The following is a 9,832-nucleotide window of genomic DNA, read 5'->3' on the forward strand; positions in this document are numbered from 1 at the left end:
CTTAAATAAAAACCCGTTTTCAATATTTTCATAATATATTTTCTTTTGGCTATTTATGCATAATGAACCGAGTCTTCTAACGATGCCACTGCCGTCATACAATTTTTTCAACTTTCAAAGGGCTCTTTCAACAAAATAGTGAGTTTAATCAGCAAATGAATCAACTAAATAGATAATTGAAAGAGCCAATGTCATGCAATATCTAATCGCTCTGTGATAGGCGATTTTCGTGAGGGTTAAGTGCAGTATTTTGTTTGCTATCAAGAGCATCAAAAAATTAGTAGGGGCAAACTAAAGGCATTTTCAGCAATATTTATTTAAAAAAGAAGAACTCTTTAAGATAAGTGAACTTGACAGCAGAACTGCTACTACTTTAACGGCCTACTATGTACATATCAACACCATCAGTGCGAAAAGCCCTATTTAACCAAAAAGCTTTTTAAATTAACATAAAAAGTGCTGATATGTATAGCTGATCTAAGAATGCCAACGAATCTCGTAGTTGGAAAAAAGTTGCAAAATATGTATGTAAAAAACGCATTTCCGAAAGTGTCAAATAGGGTATTTTGCATTAAGGACGATAAAATAAGAAAATCAATAAATCCTTAAAGTTCTGCTGTATGTGCTGTATATTTTGGAAAAACAAAAGCATTCGAATTTCTTCAAATGAAAAAGTTATATGTAATACGCATTTAATAGAATTCATTTTGAACATTTAACAATTATTGCATTTTTGGTTAAAAGTGAAGGTGAAATAATTGTCGATATTATGCTTGTAAAAAAAAGTGTTGAAGACTAGCTAAAGGCAAATAAAGCAGTTAATGCAATATTGTTTCGAGTATATATAGTAGCTAGCATTTATCAAACGGCATACATAAATGAGAAAACTCAAGCGATGGTGGAAAATCTAGAATTCCTGTTCCAAAACTAATTTCTTCGTGTTTCAAATTCCATAAAGGGTTACATTTGCAGTTAGCAGCTGGTACGCATGATTTTATGTGTGCAAAACTAATTTTTACCAGCTGATTTAATTTTTAATTTCAATTAGTTTCCAAGCACATGTACATCTTCATCTTCATGTTCCTTTTCTCGTTGGCGTACGGCCACTGCCGTTTCCACCAGCAGGTACAGACACTTGAATTTATCTTTATCGTCGCGTATGACGCCTACATATGAAAGAAATACATTCAACTATGCATAGGACAGCAATTTTAACAAAACATTATACACAAACCTTTCACCAAATGACTGCCAGGATGTATGACCTGTACACTAGATGAAATTTGATTATTATTGGTTGCACTCGCATTATTATTATTGATATTGGCCGCATTTGAGGCACCCGATGTTACGACTGTAGCCTCGGCGCCAACTGTGACACCCGCTTCAGCTGTCAATTCAACAGGTGTTAACAGCGCATTAACGTTAGCAGCAGATATCACATTGTTGCCTGTTGGAAAATAATTTATAATTTAACTAAATTGTTCAGTACTGAATTAAATGAATTTAGTACTCACCAATAGCACCTGTTGTCGTTGATCCCGTAACGCCTACCGCATGCGTCTGCGCTGTCGTCGTATGCGGTTGTGATGCGGTCGTCCAGTAGGTATTATTCGTTGCAGTTGGACTAGAGGTCGTTACTTCCTCGGTACTGAAAACAGTCCCGTAAAAAGAAACGTTCAGTAGACGAAATATTCGTGCGCATGCATTGCAGAGCAGAGCAAAAGTGGTGGATAAGAAAATTAAAGCGTATACCACAAACATCGAGGTTATTGAGATGTTGTCGAAATGTGGATGTCGATCCGTGTGGTTTTAGATAATTGGATAAATCATGTGTTTGTAGTAGTGGTGGTAATAACATTGGAAAATTTAGTGTCAAGACACAAGTTGTAGACCAAAAGGAATATCGAGCAAAAAAAAATAGAAAAAATATAACGAAATATTTAAAAGAAGTATAAGTATGAAAACTAAATAGAAAGTATAGAGAAAGTAACTACACCTTTTTCATACTAAAAAATTCTAAAATAGTATATATAAGCGAAAAAACGATATTATAGGTCCCAAAATACAAAAGCAGACATTAAAAGCAGTTTCCACAGCGGAGAGTAATTATGGATTTTCAGTGCAAAACATATTAAGTTCAATGTCAGGTCTACGTAACCGGAACTACCTAGACCAAGGCCAAGGACTGTCGATCCAACAACACTCCCCAAAAACTCTGGGGAATTTGTATGCTGTTGCAACAACTAAAAAAAAATCAGAATGCAATTGAAAGTTTTACATACATTGCCGCTGAAGTGCAAAAAAGCCGTAACTAAAATTTTTTTTAATGCATAATCAAAAAAATAGTGAATTTTGGATCTTTTGTTAGATAGGGCCTTTCTATATAAAGGTAAAGATTAATTCTTTCCTTTTTGGTTGTTGTTGTTTCCGACAGGGTGGGTGTATGATGTATTATGGAACGAAAAATGACACTGAAGATGGCACAACGCCGAAACCGGTTTGTCTCCAAACCAAATTTGACAAGGGATGACGGAAATTCGTTCCATAATACATCGTAAAGATTAATTTTCGAGAAAAGGTGTAGTTAAGATTTTTCATTGGATTCAGTTAACTTACTTCATAACACTTTGCCAAGCGTCTGAGCTTTCAAATTTGCCTTCCTCCTCACTTTGCGGCTCGCAAGAATCGTACTCGTTGACGCTGTCATCTTCAGATCTGCAAAACCCAAATACGTAATATTAACAAATAGCAAAAAAAAAAAAACATGAGTTTTGTAAGCAAAACCGAATCACAACATCAAATAAACTACTGGTACGAATATATGAAACAATTGATAAAGAAAACCATACAAAAATAATATCAACCCCCACGTAATGCAAATCAACCCAATTATAAAAACAAAAGAGAATCATTAACGCACAAGTCATTGTCCCTATACCTCAACGCATTGAAATGGGAATTCTTCGTTGGCGGCATACTATTCTGAATGTGAAAAATTTGATTGAGTGTCTGTGAATAGAAATATTTGCTATTGGTGGGATAATGTGCGGCAGCAGCAGCGGCAGAATTGCTTGAAGATGGTGGATATACTGGCACACCAGCAACAGCATCACTATTCGGACTTTGGATTACGCCGGTGCTTGTACCAAATGTGGGCTGTTGCATTTGCACTGCGGCGGCGGCAGCGGCTGCTGCTGCAGCTGCTTGCCTTTGTTTAGCTGCTTGAATTTTTGCCAAAATTTTGGCTTGAATTTGTGGATGTAAATTTTGAAAGCCCTGTGGATTGGCAGCAATTGCCTGTTGCCATCTGTATACATGGTTGTTTGGGGGATTCGATTGATTGATTGATGATTAGCGGTAAAAAATTCAACGTTATTTAATTATTAGTGGAGGAGGTTGGGTGAAGATATACTTAATAAAATGGTTCAATAAATTTAAGGTACAAAAAATAATTTGCAATAGTGTAGTTATAACATTATACCTGTAAATTACACTGTCATCGTACTCTATGTCCGGTTCTACTTTAACCATATGACCGCTTGGCGTTTGAACGAAATGACCCAACGCCGTAAGCACATTTGCCACGCCATCATGCACTTCATCGCCTTCCACCTCTTCTGTGGCGCCAACGATCTTAAAAATATATAGGTATTAAAGTAAAGATATACAAAAAGATATAGATAACTAAGTCGCACCACTTCCGAAGCGGGACTGCCCGTGATAGGATTTGGAACTGATGCATTAATGCTGCTTGAGGAGTTCAACGAAGAGTTTAGCTTTTTGCCACGTCTTGAAATCGTGAAGTGCAGCGGATCATTCCCCTCGCGTCGTATCATTTCAGGAAGTATGCGACGTCGTGCGTTTATAAACCAGTTGCAAACCTTTTGCCACAAATCAAATATTTATTTATTTATTTATTTATTTATTTATGCTGATTAAATAAATAAATAAATAAATAAATAAAAAAATCAAATATATTTATTTAAAATACGACAGTAATAATAAATGATTCAGTTTACTAACCTGTAGGACAGTTAAATTCGCTTCCTGCGAGAGCGTAAACTTTTCGGCATCGCTGGGATATGCATTGTAGCGATGTTCATATAACCAACGTTTCAAAATCTTTACCGATGTTTTTGGCAAATTGCCACGTCGCTTGCGCATTGACAAGTTATCCGTATTGGCATCACTGGATTCCATTAGAATGTCTTTAAAATCTTTGACATCATGCATGTCGGACAAGTCATGTTCGGTCAAATCTTCTTCAACAATGGTTTCATGATGCTCATCCTCGTCGTCATCTTCCTCAACAACGCCCAACACTGTGACGCCATCGTGTTCAATATCTTCGTGACCATCTTCCTCCACACTCGATGTGGATTGAAAGCGATCGCGCGCTAGATAAGTGAAATATCGATAGAATCATTAGAACCAGCTATATGGATTAGATTTTGAGTTTTGAAATACCCTAAAATTTTCTTTAAGGAAGAAAATACATATATTTTGGGCCATTTGTTTATCGAATAAACTTCAATATGGCTTTCTCCACACTTCTTTAGCTTACAATTTTTAGCGCACTTTGGGCGCAGATGACATTTTTATGTCAAATAACATAATTTGACATTTTCGGTGAGGGTGTCAAATGGCCAACACCTGACATTACTACTGTCTAATGCCAACGATGATATAGCTTATCAAGATATAGATTTTAAAGCAATTATGCGGTGAATTATATATTATAAAAGTATAAATATGTCGTTCCCACGACAGTCGGGTCTACGTAAGCAGAACGACCCAGATTTATATCTGGCCAAGGACTGTCACCCCAGCAACACTCCCCAAGAACTCTTTGGGGAACTTGTGTGCTGCTACAACAACAACAACTGTCTAATGCAAACGATGATAAAGCTTATCAACATAAAGATTTTAAAGCATTTATGCGGTGCACTAAATATTATAAAAGTACAAATGTGGAGTAGGCCCTTTTGGAAATATGTATGTATGTATATTTACCTTCGTGCGCTATGATCTGCGCTTGTATCTGCGCCTCCTGTGCCATATCTTGTATATCCTGGCGTACTTGTCGGTCCAGCGCAAGATTAACTTCTTCGTGATGCAAAGTATCCGGCGAAAGCATTTTTAAAAACTATATTTGTGAATATGTATTTCTCAATAACTAGTACAATAGATGCCGCAGTGGCATTGATGCTAACCGAATCGTGCTGCCTCAATTGTGTTGATAGAAGGAATAATTGAAGTCAAGTGCAAATCTGTAAATTGTGAAACAAATGCAAATGAACATCTCTTTCAAAAACTTATCATTTCATTTTTGAAATAAGAATCCAATGAAATTTACTTTTTGTTCTAAAAATTAGTTGTCTTCAAGTCTGATTGTTGGATTCGGCAAGGCCTTTTATAAAGATCAAAAATTTTAGTGAAAAATTAAATGTGCCGCCAAACGTCTACTATTTGACTGATGTGTGACGATTTCAAGTGATTTTGTCGTTTAAATATAATTTAGTATTTTTCTACAGTGAATTTATAACAAAGTTGCCTTTGGGTCTCAAGTCGACAGTTCCTTTGATGCATCCAATAGTTTTCCTAGATTGCTCCAGCCGTGCCTCTGTAGCATACAGTAGTTTTCCGGCTCCAGTGGCTTTTGACAAGCATTTGTATACAAAACACAAGATGTCAATTTCTTCTTTGATTTTTGATTAATTAAACTTCAAATTTTTCCGTGCAATAAACTTCAAAGAAATGAATTGGCACGCGTTTGACAGTTGTCACTCGCATGGACTGTGTGCATGACAGCGACTAAATGCGAAAGAACGAGATGGCGATACTGCTGACATACGTTCATCTCTTGTCAACAAAAGGGAGGCATGGAAAATTTCAGAACGCATTTTTTGTTCCTTTTGTCAAAATGGCGGAAACGGAAGATTGGTGGGAATGCCAAGCGAAGAAAATGCAATTGGAAAGAAACGTCATTGGAAAATCTTAAATAAAGAGCTTGTCAGACATGGCAACATTTGCAGCTATTCGCTGTCAAATTGTAAGAGAAATCTTATTTCCACCTATGAACTGGTCTTTCACCTTTGGGAAATCAATTTCAGAAATTAATGTTGCAAGGTTTGACTCTCAACTTAAAGATCGGAATCGATTTCGGAAATATAGGCACCTATTATGAGCTGCATTCGATCTCCGACTGTGGTCATTTGGTATTATGACACTCATTTTTGCAGAATGGCACTATTGTGAATCATAAATTTTTCACAATTTTCTAACACTTCGCTACAGCAGCGAAAGCAAAATTCTGTTCGACAGAAAATTCGATAATCAACTAAAATTTCGACACTGTTGCATAGCTCATAATACGAGGTTCACATTAAATATTCAATCTTCGATAACCAGCGTATCTCGATGATCGAATGCAACTCATAAGGGCCATAATTCATTCTGTGTGAGCAGCCTAACGCGCAGTCAAAAATGTTCCCTGCTATATATAAAAAATCGCTTTCGAAAGACCTTTACATCCAAGCTGTCACTGCGTAAGCAACTGTTTTCTGAATTTTGCCAATTTGGCAGCCTTTCCGAAATATATTGCATTGCTACGTCTGACAGCCTCCTAAGTACAATTGCCTACATACATATCTATATCCACCGACATACATGTGAACATATGTAAATACTCGCACAAATATTGCAACTACATACTGCAATCTAGCTATTTATATGCACACTAGACGGTTTGATTTTGGAATGTCGCCCGCTTATTTCAGATTTGTATCCATTTATTAGAAAGCAAACAATGCCTTTTACAGCGACCATTTCTTGTATAAATAAAATAGGTCAGAGGCAAAGCACACCATATAAGCTTCTGCGCAAGATGGCGGTACATTGCCAAATGTCGCAGCCTGTAATTAGAGCCTTTCAACAATTGTTCTCTTGTATCCAGATTGTTTAAAACTTTTGTATCTATAATTTACATCAAAATTAACTATTTCAATTTGCAACTACCTAGCTGACATCAGCAATTTATTCCATACCTCAAATGTCTTGAATGTGTCAAATAGAAGCAGAAGTGACAACGAAATACCGATAATTTTCACAAAGCAGAAAAAAATGAAGTTCTGTCTTCTGTCCGTCAACTGGGTAAAAATGTCAATTTGACATTTTCAACGCACAAATTTTGTTTTTGTGTACACTCAAAACAACGAAATTCAGAAGGCACTGTAAATTTTTATTTTTATTTGCAATTTATATAGCCACACAATTTTCACAATTTTCCACCGATTGCGTTAACCACACAAGAAACGATTCCTTTCAATACCAGAAATGCATTCAAAAAGTAGACGAACCGCAGCCGATTTGACAACCGAAGCAGCTTCGCTTTTGCGCCTTTACAATTTCGCTACGCAAGCAAATTCGTAGAAAGAGAGAATAGGCAAAATTATCATTTTGTTTTGCTATGCCTTTTCTAGAGGGTTGCTGTGAAAATCATCAATGATGATACGCTGTTGCTCCGTGGTATATATTTAAAAGGAATAGATAATTTCATCTTCTTGCAACCATTCTATTCCTATTAGCTCACCTGATTGACCTAGATTTCGTGAGGATCGAGTAGGTATGTAAACATATTTTTATTATACAAAATATAATAGCAAACATTCTTCTAGCATAATGAGTTTTTCACCTAAAGTATTAGCCAACATAAAGCAAGCAAAAGATTCAGATGAAGATGAGCAGGAATTTCCACTACTGAAAGTATTGAAAACTTTTCCAGAAACTGCAAACGTAATTGACCCAATTGAAGAAATCCTTCCTAGATGCGAAGATTTCAAGGAACATGTTGAAATCGGCGTTGATCCTCTGTTCAGCAATATGGAGACATTTGACCCAAATAGCTTCGTCGGTGCTTATAAAGACACGGAAATCACAAAGACTGATGAGAGCGACGAGGACGAAGACAATGCAACAAATCGGCAAGGCAAAAGGACACGACTTCCAGAGGAGTTACTGGGACGCAACGGCTTTATGTGGAGCACAAGCAAAGCTTCAGCAATTAACAATTTCGACTCCGCATTACAACTTCTACAACCGAAAGGGAAGGGTCCAGCGCATACAATAAACAACATATTAGAAATGTGGAGTTTGCTTGTGGATGAGCAAATCGTTTCTCAAATAGTACACTATACCAATGTACACATTAAACAACGAAAAACAAAGTTGCCCCATCAGCGATTGATCGATGCCGTGGAACTCCGCGCCTGGTTAGGCCTAAATTATCTATGCGGAATTTTTCGTAATGCAACACATAATGGACCACTAGATGAATTATGGTCACTGGAGCTGGGCAATGCCATTTTTCGAGCCACTATGTCTCTCAAGAGATTCAAGTTTATTTCAGAAAGTTTACGTTTCGGCGATAATGTTAAGCAAGTCAAGAAACCAGAATCGGATGCTATATTGGATATATGGAACAAGTTCTTAGTAAATTGTCGGTCGTATTATGCACCCAGTGGCAATTGTTCCGTGGCCGAAGTGGTAATGAATTTCACAAATGTAAAAGATGTGCCTCGATTACTGATGCTATGCGATGTCAAAACATTGTACATGTGTAATGCCGTTCTAAATTCCTCTGGAGAGTATAAAGACCGTGACGTATTGCGTCTTGCATCTGACATAAAAGGCAGTAAGCGTAATATCGTGCTCTCTTCGCAATTCACAAGCGCAGAACTAGCGAAGAAACTTTTGGAAAAGGAACTGTCTGCTCTCGGTAGTTTGCCACATACTGCTAAGGAAGTACCGCCAGAGTTCATTTCGAATAGTTGTTCAGTGCGAAAACTGTATTCCAACTCGATTAACTTAATATCTTGTCAACAAAATGTAGGCATTTTACTAACCTGCGGTATTCCGAACAAAATAAAAGTGGAACATTTGTATAGCTTAAGTTGCAACGCTTGTCGGAACTATCAAGAAATAGTTGGCATGTACTCCACCAGTCATGCCACCCAGCAAATTCACAATTGTTGGTCACTGACATTCTTTCAAAATATACTTGACTATGCCATTGTTAATGCCTGGATATTATTTGTACTATCGTCCAATGGTGATGGCAGTATGAAGCAACGAGACTTTCAGCGACACCTTGGGCTATATCTAACACAGCAACAACTCAAACGACAGCTTCAATCTAATCGTCTCACTTTGCCACAGAAGGTACAAATTTCAGAAGTGCTGGGTGAACCAACCAGTCAGCTGTTTGACGAGGCCAAGGCAGCTAGCGCAAAAGATATATGTACCATGACTATACCGCACGATAAACTTAAATTACCGGACGGAGTTAAATTACTGCCGAAAAATTTAAAAACTCGCTTGAATTGTCGGAAATGCCCCAGCAAAATTTCGCGAAAAACTAAAACGAGGTGTCAACAATGCTTAAGGCCACTTTGTCAGAAACATTTTGTTTTGCGCTGCTGCGATTGTACCGGTGTTGTGGAAGCGGAGGTCGAAACGAAGGAAAATGCCATTGAAGAGGGACCCGATCAGGCATTGAACGAAAGTGATCGAGAAGAAGGACAAGACGAAAGCGACATTTAATTTACCATAATTAAACTAATTGTTAGTGTATATTTTGATAAAAATAATCAAAGTTTTTTTATGTATGTATGTACATATCGTCACCTGAAATGCAAAAGGACGTAACAAATTGAATAATGGTAACAAACATCATCGTTGAAATGCAAAATGTCATAACTGATAAAAATTTCAAAATTCACTTTTTGATTTATATGATGGATTTCAACAAATTACCACTCTTATAAAAAAA

The 9,832-nt window shown here is 37.0% G+C and overlaps 2 protein-coding genes across 12 annotated transcripts; one reads left to right on the forward strand and one right to left on the reverse strand.

The window, feature by feature from the left end:
* Nucleotides 1–7,339, reverse strand: LOC108374688 (BEL1-like homeodomain protein 1). Of its 11 annotated transcripts, none has more exons than XM_017630681.1 (10): nucleotides 7,100–7,339; nucleotides 5,360–5,817; nucleotides 5,017–5,273; nucleotides 4,027–4,400; nucleotides 3,699–3,884; nucleotides 3,485–3,636; nucleotides 2,620–2,718; nucleotides 1,518–1,663; nucleotides 1,235–1,450; nucleotides 1–1,166 (listed from the first exon to the last, which is right to left on the reverse strand). In XM_017630681.1, exons 3-10 carry the CDS (start codon nucleotides 5,138–5,140, stop codon nucleotides 1,045–1,047), a joined length of 1,419 nt encoding a protein of 472 aa, XP_017486170.1. In that variant the 5' UTR covers nucleotides 5,141–5,273; nucleotides 5,360–5,817; nucleotides 7,100–7,339; the 3' UTR covers nucleotides 1–1,044. The 11 variants fall into 11 exon arrangements, with proteins under 11 accessions (XP_017486170.1, XP_017486169.1, XP_017486178.1 ...); XM_017630680.1 differs by having other exon boundaries at nucleotides 5,360–5,915; XM_017630689.1 differs by lacking the exon at nucleotides 5,360–5,817 and having other exon boundaries at nucleotides 5,017–5,109; nucleotides 5,217–5,273; nucleotides 7,050–7,339.
* Nucleotides 7,340–7,445: 106 nt separating this feature from the next.
* LOC108374686 (uncharacterized) lies at nucleotides 7,446–9,680 on the forward strand. The gene is made up of 3 exons (XM_017630677.1): nucleotides 7,446–7,530; nucleotides 7,590–7,627; nucleotides 7,680–9,680. Exon 3 carries the CDS (start codon nucleotides 7,684–7,686, stop codon nucleotides 9,601–9,603), a length of 1,920 nt encoding a protein of 639 aa, XP_017486166.1. The 5' UTR covers nucleotides 7,446–7,530; nucleotides 7,590–7,627; nucleotides 7,680–7,683; the 3' UTR covers nucleotides 9,604–9,680.
* The last annotated feature ends 152 nt before the right edge of the window (nucleotides 9,681–9,832 follow it).

This window comes from Rhagoletis zephyria, unplaced genomic scaffold (assembly GCF_001687245.7).
Source record: "Rhagoletis zephyria isolate East Lansing unplaced genomic scaffold, Rhagoletis_zephyria_1.1 Rzeph_scaffold_08011, whole genome shotgun sequence".
Taxonomy (NCBI): domain Eukaryota; kingdom Metazoa; phylum Arthropoda; class Insecta; order Diptera; family Tephritidae; genus Rhagoletis; species Rhagoletis zephyria.

Bases quoted from the DNA above. Each gene is read 5' to 3' on its own strand.
- LOC108374688 (XM_017630685.1), bottom strand. From the start codon at position 5,140: ATGCTTTCGCCGGATACTTTGCATCACGAAGAAGTTAATCTTGCGCTG. The intron at 3,637-3,698 runs GTGCGACTTAGT...TATATTTTTAAG, and splicing joins GCAGTCCCGCTTCGGAAGTG to ATCGTTGGCGCCACAGAAGA. The intron at 1,167-1,234 runs GTTTGTGTATAA...TTTCATATGTAG, and splicing joins TGGCAGTCATTTGGTGAAAG to GCGTCATACGCGACGATAAA.
- LOC108374686 (XM_017630677.1), top strand. From the start codon at position 7,684: ATGAGTTTTTCACCTAAAGTATTAGCCAACATAAAGCAAGCAAAAGAT.